This window comes from Mus pahari, chromosome 10 (genome assembly GCF_900095145.1).
Source record: "Mus pahari chromosome 10, PAHARI_EIJ_v1.1, whole genome shotgun sequence".
Lineage (NCBI taxonomy): Eukaryota > Metazoa > Chordata > Mammalia > Rodentia > Muridae > Mus > Mus pahari.
In genome coordinates, this window is record NC_034599.1 from 71736445 (window position 1) to 71759073 (window position 22629).

The 22629-nt window shown below is 37.6% G+C and overlaps 1 protein-coding gene across 1 annotated transcript in view; it reads right to left on the reverse strand.

Moving 5' to 3' along the window:
• Positions 1–13733, reverse strand: part of Tinag (tubulointerstitial nephritis antigen) — a 78387-nt gene extending 64654 nt beyond the window's left edge. The window contains exons 1-3 of the mRNA XM_021207425.2: positions 13297–13733; positions 2137–2200; positions 1418–1507 (exon numbers count right to left, since the gene is read on the reverse strand). Coding sequence (XP_021063084.1) covers positions 1418–1507; positions 2137–2200; positions 13297–13648 — 506 coding nt within the window. The 5' untranslated portion in view covers positions 13649–13733. The remainder of the gene's footprint in view (positions 1–1417; positions 1508–2136; positions 2201–13296) is intronic.
• Between the last annotated feature and the right edge of the window lie 8896 nt (positions 13734–22629).

The following is a 22629-nucleotide window of genomic DNA, read 5'->3' on the forward strand; positions in this document are numbered from 1 at the left end:
TTTCTCTTATGATTTCTTGGAAATTTGTGCTGCATAGGTCCAGCATTTAAATCCTTTGAGAAACCTGACTGGGGCCGTTTATCATGATGCTACAGACTCTTGTGTTCGTTATGTCTTTTCAATGATTTGGATATAGTTTAGGCACAGGAAACCATAATCGGTTTCCCTAGAAATACTCAAATGTTATCAAGCTATCTCCCAAAACACTGGTTAAACAAACACATCAGAGAACTTAAGAATGACTTCAGAAAATTAATGTCAAAAATGTGACTTTCTGTACTTTATGTCTTCCAAGAAAATGCATTAGATACATTGAAATTCAGTGCTACCATTGTCCTGGGGAACATAAAACTTTATGCCTAAAGAAATACTAGTTATATTTTAAAAATGTATCTTAAGGGCCATTGAGATAGGTCAGGAGGCAATGGCACTCACTACCAAGACTGATAAAGGCAGCTCCCTCCCAGGTGTCCACGTGGTGGAAGGAAAGAGCCTACCCTTCCAATTTTGCCATAAGTATTAGCATCATACTACAACTATGCTATTCACACACCCCTACAAATACACATATTTTTAAAATATAATTTCAAAACACCTTTTAAAGATACATTTCTGAAAATTACTTCACTTTTCTAGTTGCTTCAAGGTGGTCTTTCTACATTCAGTATTTGGAAGAATGTTGTTGGCTTATAGACTGATAAATGGCGAAGGGGAGATGTTAGGGCATAGATTAGCAAATTTATTCCCTTTTCACTCCAGTCTCTAAAGAAAGCAACAGCAGGAGCCTACATCTTATTTCCCTGTGTATAAGTGGAGAAGTGACCAAACTTCAGGGTCTTCAGCTAACAGGGATTATTCCCAGCGTTTCATAGCCATCCTTATATCTTCAAATTGCTAGCTACACAGTACATCTCCATGTGTCTTTGGATATCAGTGTAAGTGATATTTATTAATTGTCAATCATCTCCATGAAATTTTAGATTAGTACAATATTATAGGTATTGTCAAGATAGAACTCCATCTGACTGAGTTCATAGTCTATCTACCTAGGAGAGCCGCATGTGGATTTGGGTTGGTTAAGGCAACAACAGGGAGAAACTGATCAGAATCAATCAGTCTTTTTAACTCCCAAATATGCAAGGGAAGATTCCTTCACTCTCTCAGCACTCAATGGCACAAATCTTTCCTAGACACTCTAAGGCTAACATCCATGTTTTGATTTTCTGTAAACATATTATTTTAACCATTTTATGTTCACCTTGTGTATCTGAAGCACACGTTCCTCAAAATCTCCCTTCATATTTCTTTTCCAGTCAGTTTTTATAACCAGTGACCATATTAGAAGCAAATGACACACAGTATGTGTTTTTGTGTAAGTCTGAATGCTAAGAAACCTATACTGAAAGACATAGCTTACCCATAGTCTCCTTTATTGATGTGGTCAATTAATTCTGGATGAACAAGGCACACATGCTGGGAACATTTCCATTGCTGTCCTGAACATGTACTGTAAAGATAAAAAAGTCACAAAAGTCCTTTGACCTTTATAGGGTGTGTTTCCAAAATACTAAGAGTAGTACATTGTTAAGTAAGTCATGGAACAAATTTCTTGATTAATGTTAGCCATATGGACATTTGATTATTGGAGAAAATAACTCATAAAACCTGTATTAGATGCTGCTCAATGTGATTGTGTCCTCTAAAGTGACTATATATGACATGACTTCAGTTCACTGCAGCATAGAAATAAACAAATTAAAATATAGATTTGATATATTGTATTTGAAAATTCTCTGCAAGTTAATGCAACTTAATCAGCCTGTATACTTACTGTACTAAAAAACAAAAAACACAATTTGTCAGCATCCTACCAAAACATTTATAATTTAGAGTAGGCTTATTGAGTACTTGCTATATGAAGAAGGCTTACTATAAAAACATCAAATTTGAAGCTTACATTAAATACGTACATAATTACATTTCCAAATTTATCTTCAAGTTTCTGAAAATGTATGTCTTAGGGAATGCAACTTTTGCCCAGATGTGTTTAGGTGTATGCTTTAATGAGCAGATTCCCACATTCCTGGAAAATATGCAGTCAGAAAAGCCCTGGTTTGTGTCACTTGTGTTACTCACCAGGAGTTGCAGTTTTCTTTGACTACCGATCCTTCTTCATAATGCTGGCTACCTCTGAAGCAACCTGATGACAGGACATGCAAGCAGATGAGAATTCCGAGCCGAGCAAGCCATAGGCGCGTGACGTGCCATCTCCGATTGTCATTAGTTGATGGAATGTGAAAAACTACTTAGTGCCAATCTGATAGCAGCCTCCATCTGGTTTGTGTTAGGGTTTATATATCAAATTCCTTTGTGCTTGTTCTGGGAGATTTTGTTTTTATGGTGTGCATTACATCCCAAAACAGATCAATGTGGGCTCTATGAAGAAGAGGCAGCAGAGAGAATGTAAGAACCAGAGGTTGTGAATGACTTCAAGAAACGAGTGTCTTCCAGACATAACAGGACAGATGCACATATAAATTCACAGGAATCGTGGCAGTGCCCAGGTTGAAGCCAGACAGGGTACCAGCACTGAGAGGGTCAGTGGACATGGGATCTAACCCCTAATTAAGAAACTAATTTGCAAATGGTAGCTGCTTACCCAGGAAAAATCAGTGTTCTACAATGCAGTGGCATGGGGTATATTAAGCACACCCAGGGCAGGCGCCATGCTCAATAGCAGCACAAATGAACTCCATGTTGGTTTGTGTGTGAGATTTTTGTTTCATTTTTTTGGCTTTTGTTGTTATTAGGACATTTTTTGTCTTATTGTGTTTGTTTTGATTTTCTATTTTATGGGGCTTTTGAGAGAGAGAGAGAGAGAGAGAGAGAGAGAGAGAGAGAGAGAGAGAGAGAGAGAGGAGCAGACAAGGTTAATGTGTAGGGAGGTAAAGACTGTGTGGGAGAAGCTGGAGGAAGGGAAAACATGATTAAAATATATATGAGAGATATTTAAAAGAAGAGAGATAAGAAAAAGTGATATAAATGCCCCTAACTATCTACTGAAATTGGCTTTAATTGGTTTATAAGATTAAGCAAATTATCCAAAAAGGGACTGAAAGTGAATTGTGATAATATGGAAACTGTTAGCAAAGTATTATGAGAGTAATATACAGGTTTCAAACTAAGTCGGTTTTAAGAATATAATTTTCAGAAATTTAAAGTCAATGCTAAATTAGCAAAAGAAAGCCCTCTTTGTATGACAGAACATTTTTAAAACAAACATACATTATTGATTTATAATATCAATTGCCCCAAATTTAGCAAAATAAATTCTAATCATCTTATGCTGATGGGGTCAACACATTTCAAAAAGTCCCTGGGAAATTTGATTCAACTGCTAGTCACAGTGTCATGGACTACTTCCTATTTAAAACTCTTTGATTTAAAAATATGAGAGTTTTCACTGATATTCTGTTGAATAAAATAAGCTCCAAGCATCTGCATCTCTCCACTCCTTTTCCAGGCTTCTTATAACAAGTAAGGGGAGATTTAACTTTAAATTAAGTTTATTGTTTAATTACCCCACAGGGGAGGTAGTTGTAATAATGAGGCATATTTACTATTTAATATTATTTAATAATGGGTAATATTTATTGGTGGAAATAAAGAATCAGTGCCATCAGATAAAGATTTCTAAGGCTGGAGGTTTGTATCAGTAGTTACGACGTACTTAACGCAAAGAAAGGCTCCCATTCTGCTTTGTACATTTTACGTTAAATCTAGGCTAGGCATCTAAATGGAGGTATTGATATATGTTGCATATTTCTTAAAACCTGAGACGACAAGTCCATTGCAGTAGTGTGTTCAGGCAGGAAAAGTTGTCCATGAATCAGTTCCACGCACTCCAAATGAGAAACATCCAGAAGACTCGGGAATGAATGGCTTATAAGAAAGCAGGAAGTTGAACAGAGATTGAAATCGCAAAGAAAAGAACTTCATAAGACAAAGTGGCAGGTTTGATGGTTAGTTTTTTGTTTGTTGACTTGACACATCCTGAGTCAGCTCCTTTGGGAAAACGACTCCATTGGAGTAGCGTGTGGGCGTGTCTGTGAGACATTTTTTGGTTAATGATTTATGTGGGAGGGCCAAACCCACTTACTGTGAGCAGTAACACTCCTAGGCAGGTGGTATAAGAAATCGAACTGAAAAAACCCACGAGGAGCAAGCCCGCAAGCAGCCCTCCTCCACGTCCTCTATTTTAGTTTCTACCTCTGGGTTCCAGCCTGGGATGTCTGCCCTGACCTCCTGGGAGGCGTCATTATAAACCATCACGTGAAATACATCCTCTCCTCTCCAAGCTTCTTTTTTCATGCTGTATATCAATGTACAGCAACAATGGAAAACAAACAAGCGCAGATAGTTATGTACAATATTAGGCAGAGATCAAGAGCAAGAAAGCCGAAATCTGGACATTACATCCAATATTCATAAGTCACCAACGGGCTTATCAAGAAAGGATCAGCAGAGTGGCAAACAGTGAAATCCTTTGGGTATGAGGTAATGAGCAACTTGAAAGAAAGCAAGCAAATTTTTAAAGATATTTTGCTATTAAATGGACAAAGAAAAATAAGATAAACCTAAGAACAGAGTCAAGGAAAGGTCTTTTTATTTTTAATTAAAGTATTTGAAAATTACACTTAGAAATTGATGGAGAGAGAGAGAGAGAGAGAGAGAGAGAGAGAGAGAGAGAGAGAGAGAGAGAAATTGTAATAGGAAAGAAGAATTGAGCTGACTAGAAATACAGGACTCCAAGCTCATAAGAAATCCTTGAAAGCCTCAGCTCAACTGAAGCTGGGACCAAGATGGAACTAAGATGATGAAGATCCTTTGGTGGTGGAGACATAAAACAACTCTGTTTTTTTGTTTTGTTTTGTTTGTTTTGTTTTTTGTTTTTGGAAAATGTGTATGAAGCATCTCTGAAGGAGTTCACCAAATTGTTTGTACATATAACAGTTTTGTAAAATGCATTACATTAAATTAAAGGTAAATCTAATGACTATTGAAAATTAAGGGAGTCTTATGACTTTAACAGCTTTTAGAATTAGGCACATCAATTACTTGGAGCGGGAAATAGTTGGTCCTGTTGCTTCAAGAAAAGATAATAATATGATGCATGTGATTTATTCTAAAATACTTCATCACAGTGTGTTATAAATATCTGGGCAGGCTGAAGCTGCACTGTAGGAGAGATTGTCACTTGCTGTAATCAGGAATCCTCACCCTAGGGGTGTGCACTAGCATGCATTCTAAGATGCCAGACTTGAGGTTGGCCGCTATGTGTGCTTACATTATCCACGAGTTCAGCACAAGAATTAGCATAGTGAAGATACAACTTGAAATTTTTTTGGTAAAATTAGCAGCTTGATACTAAACACAATTGGTTTAATGCATTCACACTGGTTACATTAATAGTGTTCAGTTTAGGTGGTTAGCTAAGATGTTTCAGTGTCACACTGCACCTCTCACATCATGGTTCATATTTATCTATTATTCCTGCCGGGCAAATCATATGCAATCATGGACCCAGTCCCCTCAGACTGATCTTTATCCTGCATACTGTGGCAACATTTAAGATTTGCCAACCTGATACCTACTGCACAGTTAATAGGATCCAACCTCTGTAATAGTATCAAAAATTACTCCAGTATTTTTCATTTTTATAAAGAAATTAATTCCTAATAGCACAGAGACTTGAAATTTCACCCAGGTTACAGAGCTTTTCTTAACCAACATATTTTTGAGGTTGTCTGATATGTGTAGGGAAATTTGAAAAATTCATTGTGATTGATCTTCATTTCAATATGGAGGTTGACGATGATCAAGAAATTCATACAACTCAAAAATTCAAATATGTCAGTGATACACATATAAACATACATATCACTGACACATACATTTGTGTGTATGTGCACATATGTATGTGTATGCATGAGTGTATGTACGTATGTATGTACATATAGTCTCTATGCTAGTTGTAGTTTAAAGTCTATCACTGATTTTTTTTGCTATTTGACATTTGAAATCCTCAAGTTACTAGAAGTTACCATAGGATATGGTGTTGCACATAAAGAAGGAAGGGATATAGCTAATGTATGTTCTACTTCTATCTTATAAAAACTGATGTATTTATTTTTAATACTTAATGTAGAATTTCAAGGTTTTTATTTAAACAGTTATCATGGCAGATATAGAAATGACCATATAACTAGGTCATGTAAAACTCATAGTCACTAAGTGAACTTGTAGCATCATAGAGTAAAGCTGCTTTGTATAGAAAATAGTGGAAATAATATACTATTTTCTTTTCTTTTAATTAATGTTATACATTTCTTCAATTTCATACAGTACTCTTTCGACAAATTATTTCTCAAGGTAAGACAAAAACAAGAAGAAAACTTATCGTTCTTGAAAGCAATTATAGTCTAATGTGAACCTTTTGTTACTAAAATGAGTAATTGCTCCTATCCATAATAAATGGTCTAAAATCTACCCCTGGGACATAAATTCTACCTAAAATATTACAGAGTTGAAATCTTTGCAGTATTCCCTCTAGAGAAAAAAATGAATGTTGAAGAGATAAAGCTCGCTTTTCAGAATGAACTATATGTTTTAAATAAGCAAAGGCTGTGTATACTTTAGCATGTCGACAGCAGTCAGAGTCAGCAGTATGGGGCCGACACCTGGAATCTCCCAAAGTAGGAGAGAGACTGAGGCGGGAAGCTTGCTCTGGACTACACAGTGAGGTCCAGTCCAGCTTGGGTTTCGAGATGAGACCCTGTCTACTTTGTCAATGAAGCTGAGTCATCTTCTTTTATAATACAAATATGCAAGATGATAAAATACTAATATGCAAGACACCTGGGTCCCTAACAATCAGGAAGTGGAGGCAAGAGACTTGACTGAGTCCAAGCATTCAAGCCTTGCTTGGGAAACAAAGCAAAGCCCAATCTCAAAGTAGGAGAAAATTATATTTCATTGAAATTATGACTTAAATTTTAAAAATGCAAGTATCTAGATAATTATGCTTTTACATGATTCTTATTTTATTAGAGACCATTGTCCATAAGGATACATGAGATTCCTACTCATTTACAATTGTTCTAATTGTTTTATATGCTAAAATTTTCTCACTTGTATAGACCATAATCATCTCAAGATGTGAGGCTTTATAATCCTCTTTCATTAGCACATCAGTGCTAACTTCATGGAGAGATACACCACAAGCTTTAAATACCACCAATAGCTTCTGCCAAGATGTTGCCTTGAAAAATGATGTAAGCATTACCTTTTGAAAACTGGAAAATTACAGCTCACTAATTTATAAGTATATTTATAAGTATATTTTAATAACAATTTCCAGAATGACAAAAAAACATGATTCTTAAAATGTGTTTATTCTTTAAATTGTTATGGACAATGAAGTATAGGCAACAGAGGGAAGCTGAGAGAAGTGGTCTTCCCTTAACAAGAGCAAACTAACCATCGCTCCAGTGCCAACGGATTAGCTCTAAAATCATACATACAAAAAATATTATATGCACTGAGAAGCCTACATTTATAGATAGATGATAGGTAGGTAGGTAGGTAGATAGATAGATAGATAGATAGATAGATAGATAGATAGATAGATAGATAGATAGATAGATAGACAGAGAGACAGACAGACAGACAGACAGACAGAGAGACAGACAGATAGATGATAGATAAAAACACACTAATGACTAATGGTATAAAGACCATGAATTTGAAGCAGAGGAAGGGATATATGGAAGGGTTTAAAGGGAGGAAAGGGAATGGAGAAGAATTCGGAATAGAGAAGTTAAGCATCTACTGTGTGAATTTCTCCTGTCTACAACACTCAAACATGCTATATGCAGAAAAATATTTACCAAAAGGATCTTACCTCTGACTGGTCCTGGGTGTAGAGCTTTGTACAATGCCCAACTATTGTCATCGAGTTCTTAATATAGATTTTCATGTAATTTACTTTTATACGATCCTTTAACAATCATTTCAGTGTGATAGAATAGGTAACTCAAACTACAAAGGCAGCTCTGACCCTTTCTTCACTTTTATAGCAATTTCTGTCTTCCAAATCTAAAATACATAAAGTAGTATCCCAGGGCTACAATTACACAAGTTGGGTTTTGTATACTGCCAGAACTTCTACTCAAAGAACCTATAGATGCCTTTGCATAAAATTTAAAAAAGAGAGTCAAGTGAGAAATAGGCGTTATGGAGTATGTTTGAGTGGAAACTGCATATGTTCCCAAAGGGTGATGTCTACACTCAACTCCGGGCGAAAGACAGCTTCACCAAGCTTTCCAGATCCCCAAGGGTTACTAATAATTTACATTCCACAGTGAAATCACTGATTTCAAGTGTACTCTCTATTAGTAGTGTTTTCAGTTACATAATTACATTGACCTCAGTAATGAGAGTTTTATCTCTTCAGTTTGTTCCCCATACTTTTAAAAGCATTAACAGGGACTTTCTTATTTAGTAGTTGTGAAGATAACACATTTGCATGACCTGTTCCTAGTCTTAAAGAAATGTAAATTTCCACATTATTCATAAAGTTTATTTTCTTCATTGCAATAATTAATTGCATTATTATTATTTCTAAAAAGAGAATTGGGAAAATTTTCCAGGTAGTATCTGAAAAAACATAAAAATATAGCATTTCTCTGAAATAGAAAGAACTAACTCTAAACACAATACTGAGTCCAGAGCTCAATGGTAGAGTGCTCACCTAGCATGCCTAAGTGCTGAAATTAATCCCCAATAGTGCAAAAAAAAAAAAAAAATCTCGAATTTACATAATACATAGCTACCATAGAGAAAAATATTCTCTTATCTAAAGACTTCTTCAAATACTCTTCATAAGAGGAGGCATACTCTACACTTTCTGATAGAACACCAAACTTTATAAGTGCAATGATCTCAGAGTAGATCTTCTGGTGGTTACCAGAGACCTGGGAGAATAGGACCAGCGAGAGAGACACATGTGGTTGATAAATGCTAATATGCCAAAGTACATAGGGGCAGGAAGTCCTGATGTGCTACTGCATAGCAGGGTGACATCAGACAAAAACAATGTACCTGCGTTTCACACTCAGTAGAACAAAGGCTTTTGAATGCTTTAACCATAAACAAATGATAAATGCCAAACTTGATTTAAATATTATTCAATTCACATGTGTACTAACACATCACACTGTACCTTAATACAGTTTGTTTTGTATCAGTTCAAAAGTAAATTTAATTTAAATGAAAATTCAAAATTCTAAGCTACTTATCCCATAGTCTTAGCTTGTTTTAAGGAACAATGTAACTCATTTTAAAGGATTAAGTGCCTATCCTATCATCCTAGAAAGAAAAAAAAGAAGAAGTAAACTGGCTTTTCTAGATGTTTAGACAAAGTAGAAAGCGATAAGTGGTCAAAAGCAAATCATGAGAAGAAAGACCAACATACGATAGGAAGAGAAACTCAAACCCATCAGTGATCTAGGGAGAAAGCCCGTTTTCACTGCTCATCTAAGGAAAGGTTACAGCATGGGGCATTAAAAGTGTTGTGTAAATGAATTTGCATTCTGTCCCGACTGGAACTATCAGACTGAGATAGACAATCTGGGAGAGCCAGGTAGCAGTACTCGGTTTACATCACCGCATGTCCCTTCCTAGGAATATCCAGGGTTTGTTTTACTCTGTTGTTCTTTTTGTCACACAGTTACAGGAGAAGGTATGCAAAGAGGGGATGGGAAGATTTAAGAACCAGAGGATGCAAAGGAGTCCTGTGCAGTGCTGTCTGCTGGGCATGGCATGGTCCTTGTACCCATAAACTCACAGACATGGTAGCTATAGGAGACTGGGCCCATGGAAGTTCTATCACAGAGTGGGGAGGAGGCATATGAGACCCCAAGTCTCCTTGACAGCTATAGACTTTAATGTCTACCCAGGACAGAGGAATCATACTCCTCTCAATGATGTAGCCACTAGGAAGTAACCTTTGCTCCAGAAGTTAACCCCAACTCATGCTCCTGCAGGCAACCCTAACTAAATACAGTGGGCACACATGTGAAAACAGGAGAGGGATTTCATGGCAAGAAGAGATTCCATGACTGGGCAAAGTAAATTAGAGGTTAATTGGGGGTAAAGTTGAGCAAAATACATTTATGTATATGCGTGACACCATAAAAGGGGAATTTAAATAAAAATAAATTAGTTTAGGATGTTGAGATCAATGCATTTTTAAACATTATTGTTTTGTGAGATAGAATAGAACAGAATGGAATGATTTTCAGTAAAGATAGTTATCATTAACATTCAATTAGCTTTTAAAAAATTATAAATATTATATAGTATATAAGTTTCACTGTGAATTTTGTTACTATGAGAAACCTTTACACATCTATACTAAAAAGTAATGAAAATTTTACTCATGTCACTTTTGTAACACACAAAAATTGGATATAGTAGGATTGTACATAAGCAAAGACTGATTGTTGACGGGGAGGATGTGTAGGAGACTATCCACCAAGGACTTTCTGTGGTTGCTGAGACCCATTCATCATGCCGAGAACAGAAAAGGAAGTAAAGGGACAATCACAGAGGTCTAGACATACACAGAGACAGAGACAGACCTAAAGCACCATCTGTCCAAACAGAGTAAGAGTGAAGCTTCTCTTTAACAGAAGGTACTTTAAAAATTGAATAATTCAGATATATAAAATTATCCTACATGGTTTATAATGACACATTAGATATATTGAATCCTAAATGGACTTTAATTAACTCAATCTCTCTGCCCAGAGATGATACAGAGGAGAAATAACATATTTCATTTTGTTAAAACACTGTCTATAGACCAGACACACATTTCCAGACAGGTAGTATGCAATATGAGACTTGTGTCCTTGGTGTAATACCCAGTGTCCTTATGGAGACTTTCCTTCCCTCCTGAGTAATTACTGAATCTCAGACTGGACTGTGCAGTTTCTTAAACATTCATCATGCACATATTACATTCCCTCTAGAGATAAATGCAGCACACCCCACTTACCCTCTAGATGACCCACTCATTTCTTAGAACTGTTCTAATGTCCCGGGTCTAGTATATTCTTGTCACAACTACTGCCCCCTGGATGTCATTAACTTCTCTAAGTTCCTCTAGGGTAGGACTGTGTCTTTCAAAGTTTCTGCTTTTTCTCCATCTGAGAGTGATATATGCAAGGCTGGCCATGCTCCCTTGTCTCTTCATCCTCCCATACCACTTAAAATCTGAAGCATACAAATATTGAGGAGCAGAGCCAAAAGTTAGGATTGGAACCCATAGATCATAAATTATCAAGAGCTTCAAGATGGCACTGACTGAGCTTGAGGGTCTTCTGAGAATGGGAAGTCTTTGACTCTACCATTGCACATCTACACATCTAAGACACTTTGCCCTACTCCAATGTCCCATCTTCTAATGAGTTCTAGTAAACAAATGTGATCTCAAATGCCCAACATGGCCTGAACTGTCTCATGTACAATAACTTATATTCACTTCCCAAACTGACCTCCCGCCTCTCATCCTCATCAGGATTCTCTGGAAACCATGGCTTTCTTCCAGTTGATAAATAGTGCTGTGGTCTTTATGGTCAGATTTGTAACACTCTTGTCCCAACTGGTCTCCAATTCAGCTCCTCCTTTATCATGTGGTAGTTTGTGTGTTTTCTCTTACTGGTCCTCTGGTGACACAGATAGTATATAGCATGGTGCATATTATTATTCTCTTGGGTTAAACTTCCTCAGGGCACTTGGTTTGTATGTGAGTGCATTGCATAGGGAGTCATCCCCTCACTTTTGAAACAGGGTTTGTCACTGGTGTGGAATGGGTGCAGTAGGTTAGCTGGCCACTGAACCCCTGATTTTGCCTACCCTTGCCTTTCCAGTCCAAAGGCTCATAAACACCTGCTACCAACCCTGTTTTTCGATGTGGCTTCTGGATGCCACAGACAGGTCCTCTACTTGTACTTGCAAGGCTAGTACCTTAATATTCTAAGCTATTTCCACAGTCCAGAGGAATACTCTTGCTTTCTTCAAAGAACGCATCACTATTTGCAGCTACTCAGTAAATTTCCTACCGTTTTCCCTATTCATCCTAATTCATTAATGTTTATAAAAATAAGACCTTTCACAATGCCTGGCATGACAGGGATGCCTGAATTATGGAAGGAAAACTAGAATTTTCATACCTCGCAGAGTATCTGCCACTTTGTAAAGTGAAGGAAATGTTTACTAAGATGTCTTTTGGTAAAATTAAAGCTGGGGCTAATTGAAAATTCTGTGGACAACTATAAATAATAAACATATGTTTAAAGAAAAAATTAAAACTTATAAACAGGACAAGTTTATTGAAAAGAAATATCCATCTCTATTTTGAAATAGGATTTTTAAGCGCCTTCTAACTACAAGTTCTAATCCCATTTAAAATGGTGTGATAGGGCTCTGATTAATAACTACAAACTTCTGATGAAGAAATTTGATGCTGTGAGATCTTGTGTAGAGTACATTTGACCATGTACTCTATGTACATTTGTTGAAGCAACTTCCCCAAATCAATATCCTTTCTCCTTTGTTTCTGTGTAACAAATACCATCAATCTACTTATTTTCCTACACATCACTTCTATTGACCTTTTGGGTCTGAGACTTTCACAAGAATATTTTATGTGACCCTCCTTTCTCTTTAATGATCCTTTTTAGACAGACTCTCAAACAGCCTAGGCTGTCTTCAACATTACTATGGAGCTGAGGGTGACCTTGTGTTTCTTGTCATCCTTCCTCTACCTCTAGGGTGCTAGGATGACAGATGTGTGCTACCAATGTCCAGTTTATGTGATGCTGGGGGTCAAACCCATGGCTTCATACAGGCTAAGACAGCATTCTACCAATAGAATCTGTCCATACTCATCTCTTTGACAGTCTTAAAATATCCAAAGTGGTGAAATAAGACATAAATATATTTCAAGAATTTATTATCCTTAGCCAAAGGTACTTACTAGTTTTATTTGCTTTAATTAATTCTGATGTCATTACTAATACCATGAATTCTAATACTACGGGTCAGGTGAGCAGGTGGAGAGGAGAGGAGGAGAGGGGAGGAGAAGAGAGGAGAGGAGAGGAGAGGAGAGGAGAAAGTTTGTCAGATCTGATGACTAGGATAATGTTCAAACACATTCCCAAATCCTACCTTCCGGGTCTAAAGGCTGTTGGAGAGGAGGCTCTTCTTTTTCTTCACGGCAGAACGACTTGTAATCAGGACAGCAATCAGAGGTGTCCCGCTCACAGAAGCTGTCACAGTAACACAGTGCATTGGCCTCATAGAACTGAGTGACACAGGTGTCATCTCTCGCTTCACAGCAGCCAAAGCGCCTGCAGTATTCCCCTCGGAAAATGGCCCTTTTGTGCCGAGTACCTTCAAAAATGGTGTGATTTCTAGTGAATCTTGGCCCTGGTTCTGCTTCTCCTTGAGATAAATGAGTCTTGGCGTAGATGTCTGTCATCAGAGAGAAGAAGATTAAGATCTTATATCCGGTCCACATTATTGTTTGTTGGTTCAGCTTCCTCTTTCAACTATACCCAATTCTTTTAGTCTTGGAGTTTATTTCTTTGTAGTCTGATCAGTTATCATCAGGATTCCTCAGCCTGGACCTTGAGACTCATTCTTTACTGGAGCCTCTTATGGTTAAACATTAATCAAAAAACTTTCAGTGTTTGCACAAGATAATACAAGTGTTAGAAATAGACTATTATAATTTATGTAAAGTTTAAAAATGTATATCTCACACAATGTTACAAAGTTTATGTGATCATCAAAAACTCCACAAACAAACAAATAAACAAATGAAAACTACCTTGATCTTAAGTATAAATGATACATCTGGAGTATTGCTTGCTTTTTCAGAACATCTAGGTGAATAAATCTAAGAAAATATCCCCTGGTACAGGAATGTCCCAAAACATGGCTATAAAAGCACTAATAAGGTACAGGAAATTCAAAAGCCAAAAATAGAATTACTCATTTCACCTGCTTACATGGTGACTGAACCCAGGCTCCTCCAATGTCACCTGCTGGGACCTGTCCCACGGACAGCAGTTCCTCTGAATCATTCCCACACCCACAGGCTGGTTTCACCCCTTGTCTATACCTCATTTACCTACCACAAGCATTGCAGTGTTTAGGCTTGCCAAAGCCCTAGTCAGCAAGAATCCTCTGACTTTGACCTGACTTCTCCCTACCCCAGTCTCTACCTAGAGTTAATGGGGGAACTGAACATTCTGGGAAGCATTCGTAGCCAAGAAAAGTCAAGTCTCCCTGCTATGCTGCTGTGGGGGGAGGGAGCCTTAAGGCACAATCAGAGGTCAAGATGTCTGGTATTCTGTGAAGCTATGCGTTTCCAGTGGATCTTGCCAGACTGTATTTATTCATTAACTATAGTAGCTGCCTTTGTGGGACAAATAACAGAAGGCAATGAATCAGCAAGAGTGGCTAAGTGAACTATGAAAGAATCTACCTTAGCAATCAGAGAGAGACCTGGACTTCCACCCCCAAGCAATGTACTGGTTCTGAATGTATATATATATATATATATATATATATATATATATATATATATATATGTGTGTGTGTGTGTGTGTGTGTGTGTGTGTGTGTGTATATTCACACACATCCTACTTATTGGTGAAATCATAGAATGTTTTTAAAATGTTGATACACACCAATGTTAGGGAGCTTTTCAGAAGCAGATATCAAGCAATGCCCCCCCCAAAAGGCCTTTAATTACCATGTGCTGCCAACAAGTGGAAAGGTTCTTTCTGGGACCCATAACAATACCATATCCCATGGGAAGCTCTGCAGAACAGAATAGATATAATTATCTTAATGTACTTGCTTATGGCATTTTATTAAATACCTCAGTTTATCAATGTCTAGTAAGTACATATACTAGTACTTCTGATAATATCTTATTTTACCTATTACATGATCTCTAATTTAATGCTTTAAATTTTGTATGAAAAACCCCGTGCTGAAAATGTGATGCCCTTTCTACAAGGGCTTGACTCCCTTAAGTCAGTAGTTCTCAGCAGAGTGTGAGTTCATTCTTGGGAGTTGGGCAGAGTCTGGGGAAATTTTCGTGTTCTAGCTGTGTCGACGCTGCTGGCATTTACTTAGTGGGCCGTAGATAGGGTCAATGCTAAGCATCCTGGTGTACACAGATTCTGTAAAGTGCTTCATTTCAGTTTGAGTTACTGTAACATTCTAGCAGGCAGAACTCCAACAAGTGATTTCATCTTGAAAGTGACTAATGAACTAGTATGTATTTCCAGGGAGAACCACCTGTTATCTGTGGTTTTGTTAGGGACTGATAAGGCTTTTTCAATGTAAGGCAAAGGGTTAGGAGTGAGTCAGGGGGGGTAGCACAGAAAGGTGGACCTGCTGAAATGACAGACCTGAGTGACTTATATTCTGTCAGGACTCATTTACTAGGTAAACATTTTTCACTGATTGGAAGTATTTCTTGGTAAGAGAGGCTAGTAGGTAACGTGGACTCACCTCAGCATGGCAGGCTTCACCTTTATCTTGACAAGAGATCTAGGATGGATCATGAGTTGATGAAAACTGGTTGGCCTAGAAAGATACCTAAAGCTGGGCATGGTGGCACATGCCTTTAATCCCAGCACTTAGGAGACAGGGTCAGGTTCTGAGTTCAAGGCCAGCCTGGTCTACAAAGTGAGTTCCAGGACAGCTAGGGCTGTACAGAGAAATCCTGTCTCAAAAAAACAAAACAAACAAACAAAAGATACCTAAAGCCTTGGAAGTGAAAGGATCTTTCCTCTCATGTTGACTCTTTAACTAATATTGTGGAGGATTTTTTCTCCTCCACGGAGTTGACTCAATGTTTTAGAATCAAGAATTTTAGTGACTAAAAAAAACAAAACAAAACAAAACATATAGATGGTAGTACTTGATCACTTATGATCTTTGCAGCTCTTTTTGATGATAGAGGTTATAACTATCATTTATATTTTGGTGTTTATGGTATTATTTAGTTTTATAAGCTAGGGATCAAGAGACTAATCAAGGTCACATAAAATATTTGCTCAGAGAACATCTTGTTGCCCCATCTGTTCTTCTGTCTAAACATTCACTGGAGTCTCTTATCTGAAGCCCGACCTCCATCCATGACATCAGAAAAAAATTGTTCCATGTCTTTTTCCAAGCCAGTGTGATCTTTGAAGAAGAGAGAATACGGTGGAGGTGGGTGGCAGAAGTAGAGATCGAGGCAAGGATAATGAGTTTTGCTAATTGGCTAATTGTGTATTATAAAAGTGTTCAAGTGTTGAAAGAATTTTCTTGTGCAGAATTATGATCATTAATGTAAATCTGGTATCTAATTATACAATGCTGATTTAAAAAAAAATAAAATTATTAAAAACTTCACAGACCCATTAGATGGAAGAGGGAATCTTACAGTGCAATTCTGAATGCTGGTTGAGGTCTGAGATTTTTGGCAGTCTTGTTCATAGACTTCTATCATCTCATGACTGTTAGCTGGATGCTTTGGATACTACTTTCCTCTTGTTTTTTCAACATCTTTTTCTGTTTATGAACCCACACAGAGCTGTACAGTATGAAGATTTGTGAAACTACATATCTAGACAAGCTAGATCATCAACACAGAAACTTCTAGTAGACCAATATGAAGTGTTCTTCTGAGCCTGGAAGGAAGAGAGACTCTCACTGAAACCTTATCTCACCTTGTTCCAGGATTCCTACTTTGGATGAAAGGCCTACCAAAGAAACATTGTTTTCAACCCTTTGCTTCATTGTGGACTATGAAGAGCTTTTTCAAATTCCATAATTACACTTCCTCTAAAGAAGCCAGAAATGAAACAGAAAATGAAGGGACATCCACAAAGGAAACGAGATAGCTAAGACAAAGGACAGAAGAGAGAAGGCCAGTGGAAACCTCTCTGCAGAAGGAGGCGACCCACACACATGAGTCAGAACCAAGTTTCACTTCAGAACTTGTATTTTAGTATATTGGAATTGGAAGCAGTGGAGAAAACAAAGGCATTAATTCTAGAGGTTAAAAAAAAAATGTTTAATTAGTACTTCATTTCACAAGAAGCACTTGAAAAGAAGAACTAGGCCTGATATCTCAAACTAAACACACCCAGCACTTCCAGCATTACAATGCTTTGAAGAAGGTAAATATTAGTCATACAGTTTTACTCAAAAAGATGTTGGGCAATGAGGATGTAGCTCATTAAGTAGAGCATGTGCCTGGTGTTCAAAAGGCCCTGGGGAGGGCTCCCATCAAATACAGAAAAGCAGGTTAATTTCAAATAAGTTGAAAATGCCATACCATGTAATGGTATATGGATTAATGGTCCTCATCCTTAAAGACAAGCCCAGGAGACCTTGAAAGCAAACCTGTTAAGAAACCATTTCAGTGCCCCTCTTAAGTTTTATTGCTGGGGCACGTAAAATGTTTTCATGAGGGCACGGAGAGAGATGCTGGGAAGCTCTTCTGGTGGCTATAAAGAAAATAACACCAAATAATATTATACACGAGGCTGTTTGCCATGCAATTTGTACTCCAAGGAAAAGAATATAACACACAGCACACCTGAAGAACTGTATCTTGAATGGCATGCAGTGTGAACGCTGGGGATGTCGAAAGTCAAGAAGACATGCTTGGTTGTACTGTCACTCTCGTATTTTGTGCGACAGCTTACAGTTTCCCTGGAGGATCCATCGACTCTGCTTCTATACTAAAGTTCTAGAGGGACTGTCAGCCGTGGGGACTCATCCCTACCACCTCTTAGAGGTTTCTCATCCGGTGGTAAACCAGGCCCTCTCTCTAGTCGTCCAGGTCTCAGAGGACACTGACTACATAAATAGTAGCATTAATCATTCAGATACAATACTGCCAAACTTGATCATGACTTACACACTCTCAACTTTTCCTTAACTCTGTAAATGGTAATGTTCTCTTAAAACATTCTCTTTTTCTCTTTTGTAATCAGCAGAGAATTTAGTCGACTCTAGCCAAAAAAAAAAAAAAAAAAATTTCATTTCTTTTAAATTTTGTATTTATTCATTTACAATTTCATCCACACAATGTATCTTGAATGGATCCACCCTCAACTCACCCAAAACTCCCTCTGCCCCAAAGTCTTCATGAGACAGAAAATTACCACAATTTTGTAACAAGACAAGAATAAGGTCAAAATGATGCATTTAAAATATCAGCCCATGATAGTGATGCCTGCAAGAGCCAAAAACACCTAACAAAAGCCCCAAGACCAGACAGAGTAGTTAAACACAAATGACTATGAGACTGCCCAAGGTGTAGTGTATTGCTGTTGTCCTTGGTTATTTGCAAGAGATAGAAAGTAAGTCCATACTGCTAAAGATATGATGTATTTCAAAAACAGGGCCCGAGAGTCCTGAGCTATAACTGATCTGAATACCCACCTCCCTGAGGACTAGGTTTTATGGTACCAGAAGACATCATGCAAGCTTCCAAAAGAGGGGAAAGACCAACAGTCCTACCCAGCTATATTGTCTATGGACCACATCAAATACCAGCATGGCATGATAACCCTATGGGTGCAAAAGGGGCACACATATCTAGGCAGTAATCAATTCCTCTCAAATTGGAGTTAAGACCTATTCAACAAGAGGGACATGCCTCGTACTAGCAACCTAGATAATCACTCTCTGCTAGTGAAATCATTGTTTTGGGAAGAGAATCTATAACCACAAGTTTATGAAAGCAGAATAATTCCTAACAATAATGTACAAACATTTGTCTTTACATCCACAGATTCACGAAGTCTGGCCCCTCATCAAGGGAACCTTCTCTTTGCAGCAGTTGGAGACCACTGCAGGAAACCACAACCAATTTAAATGCAGAGTTGTAAAACTCAGTCCCAATGGATGCATCTACAAAACACTTCCATACCAAGGACTCAGGGAAACATTGTGTAAGGGGGGGGGGGCTGCAGAAAGATTATAAGAGACAATCAGGAAGTTTGCTATGACATCATGTCTCCTAGTCACACTAGAAGCTAGACCCATAAATTTTTACCAACATTACAAGCCAAACCTGAGCTGAACAAGGATGATAACAACGAACATGCCAAACTTTCACAGAGAAAAGCCCACAGACTTCGGTCCTACAGAAAGAACTAAATGGCAGCTGAATAAAGCTAGGGGTGGAAGAGGTCGTCCTCTCTAAGCAAGAACACACAAATTGTCTAGTTCCAAAAAGCCATCCCTGAATAAACACAGAAGAAACATTAAATGGCTTTAACTAGTTATATTTGAGAATATGTGTATATACAGATACATACATGAGTATAATAACAGTTAAAAAAAAGCCCATGAATTTGAAGGAGAGAGGAGAGAGTTATATGGAAAGGCTTGGAGGGAGAAAAGAGAAGGGAGAAATGTTGTAATTAAATGATAATTACCAAAGTCAACAACAAATGAATATTTTATCTGAAAACAAAAACACAATAATCATTGTATAGACTGAGCAGATTATATTTATGAATATATATATGTATATATGCAGGTTACAACAATTAATTTTCAAAGGTTATGAATTTGAAAGTGAACAAAAAGGGACATATAGAAAGGGTCAGGGGAAGATATTATGTAATATTATAATCTCAAAAAAGGAAAGGAAAATACATTTATTTATTTATTTACTTACTTACTTACTTACCTACTTACTTACTTAATTACTTTGGATAAAATTTTTTTACATACCTCAAACTGTTGGGGAACTTAAAATCTCTTGACCCCAGCCTCGCAAGTGCTGTGATAATAGCTGTGTAGCAACATACCTACTAGACTGCTGTATTAAATAGATTGCTATGTCATCAAACTAGAGGACAGGTTCTGTAACTGGAGGTTAGAAGATGAGCTTGGAAAATACAGCAGTACTTGTGAAAAATAATGATAACCTCCCTTTGAGAACTGATTGTAGAAGGAAGAGACACAGTAAGGAGCTAAGGACTGTGAAAGTCACTTGGATTTGGCAGGAAAGGCACTGTAGTTACTAGAGTGAATCTTAGTTTTCTTGCATGAGTGGCTAGATAGTAGGTGTCAGTAGCTTAGAAAAAGCAATTTAAAGCAAAAATGAATGCAGTTTGCAATGTACCCAGTTTGACATTCCTCTGGTTTGTCCAAATGGAACAGTCTAATGAGAAACTCACTTATATCTTTGCTGGAGTATAGATTTGGAAGTTATCAGCATACTGAAAACTGTCGATACTGAAAACTGTAGAATTGAATGGCGTTACCTGTCATCAGCCAGAACTGTCAGCAAGACATTAAAATGGTCTAAGTATGTTTATAAAAGTCAACTGCAAGGAAATGTATTTTAGTACCTCATGAGTGCTACTAAAATGTTTCATGATTCTTTCTTCAAATGATACAAAAAATCCCAGTGTGCCTCATATACATGTTTTTGAGAAACATTGTATAATAGAAGGGGTCTAGCTTTGAATTCAAGCCCTCCTTACTAGCCATGAGACATTGAACAAGTTAGTTGTATCCTAATAGATTTGACTCTCTTAAGTAACGAAGTGGAAAGTGTAATGTAAAACTAGTAGAGATGCTTTGGAGATTAAATAAAACAACATAGGTTAATGTGTTTGAAACACGCAGAAATTTCTGGACTTGCAAAAGATCAGTTAGAAGGCTTATATAAGATTCATGGGTTCTAAAGTCCAGAGACTGAGAAAATGACAAACTAAGACCCCCAGATACACTTCATATAAATGACTTAAAGTCAAATAAAATATCTTCTTTCAATTAGGAAGCCTTTTTGAAGCATATATACAAAACTACATGAATTGATTCACCTTTCCCAATGATGTCTATGCATGAACAATTCTTATCTGCACCCTGTGTCACCGATCACTGACCCCTCATTTAAATGTCATACTGAGCAGCTTTGCACATACAGAACTACCCCTGGAATGATTACTTTATTGAAAATATAGTTCATTGGTACCTCCAGGTGCTTCAAAGACTTTTATTTAGAAACTCATAATCTCATTCCAAAACTACTAATCCAGCGATTTCACAATAGCTTCTGAATAGAATCCAGTAGGAAATGATATAACAGTTAGTTCATACTCCCACACCCCAAGCAATTGAACCCCAAATGTATCTCAGGCGCTGTGCTCAATCAGAGGATACATAGATGGATGAAACCTGTTCCTTGTACTTAAGGACCAGCCAGTGTGATTGGGAAAACAAGCTTGTAAGCAAATCACAGGAATCAACCTCTATGTTTTATGCCAGAGATATTCAGAATAATACCCAATTCTTCCTGTGGAGTTGGGGACAGCAGCAGCAAGGAAGAGTTAAGAAGTAACACTTCACATCATTAGTGACCCTCAAGGTGCAGGCAGCTGAAAGGCAGCTACTGGAGCACAAGCTGATTTATGTGTCAATCACTCTCTCGTCATCTTTTCCCTATCAATTCCAGAGGTATAGGCTCAGGCCTCCCTCAGCCTTGATTGATTATAACAAGCTGGACTCATTTTCTGAGAAAAATGAGTCACCATCCACAATTGTACATAATTATCCATTTTCACATCCTCTAATTTATAAAAGTTACCTTCGCTCTCTATCCCACAAGCCTTGTCTTTCAGGCACTCACTTGCTACTTACCACGCATATAGGGTTATCCATGGAGGTGATAAATTACCTCCAAAATGGTGCAGATGGCCCACTTCCTGTCCATGAGTCTAGAATACCAGTGAGTAAAATGCCCTAACACTGTCCTAACCATATCTAATGGTGATGGGTGATTTTAATTACAGTATAATTTTGTTCACTTACTGAGACTCCATAAATTGAAAGTGTATCTGATTAAAAGGCTCTGCACCAGATGCGTAATAGGCAGTCAGTATCTGTCACTTCCTCTAAATCGTTCTCTTGCTCTGCCCTCCCCTTCCTATCATTCTCCTTCAGATAATAAATGCATTAGGCAGAACTTATCAAATCTTAAGTTCTAATCTCTGGTGGGTTATTATTATTCAGCAGCATCACGTGTCTCCTTTGTATAACCGAAGAGACTCTGTATTCATGAGTGGTATCCTCGGGGTATTCATTTCCCATTTACTCATAAAGATGATGATAACAAGCCATTCAAAAGATGCTGTTTAATCAGAACAGAATGAGCAAGATGAGAGGCAGGATGAGATGGATGTATGTGGGCTGAGATAGGGGATGGCTCTGGCCAGGACCAGAGTTCCTTGTTTTACCAGAAGTTACCTTTCTGTGTAGTGTAACAATGGTAGGTTGTAAATCTTCCTTTCCCACTGTAAGGCACCCACCATCACAGGCTTGAAATGATAACTTGTTTTTTTAGCATTGTTATACTTAAACCAGAAGAGAAAGAAGGAAACTGTTTTAGTCCCTCAATATATCTCTCTCTCTCTCTCTCTCTCTCTCTCTCTCTCTCTCTCTCTCTCTCTCTCTCTCTCT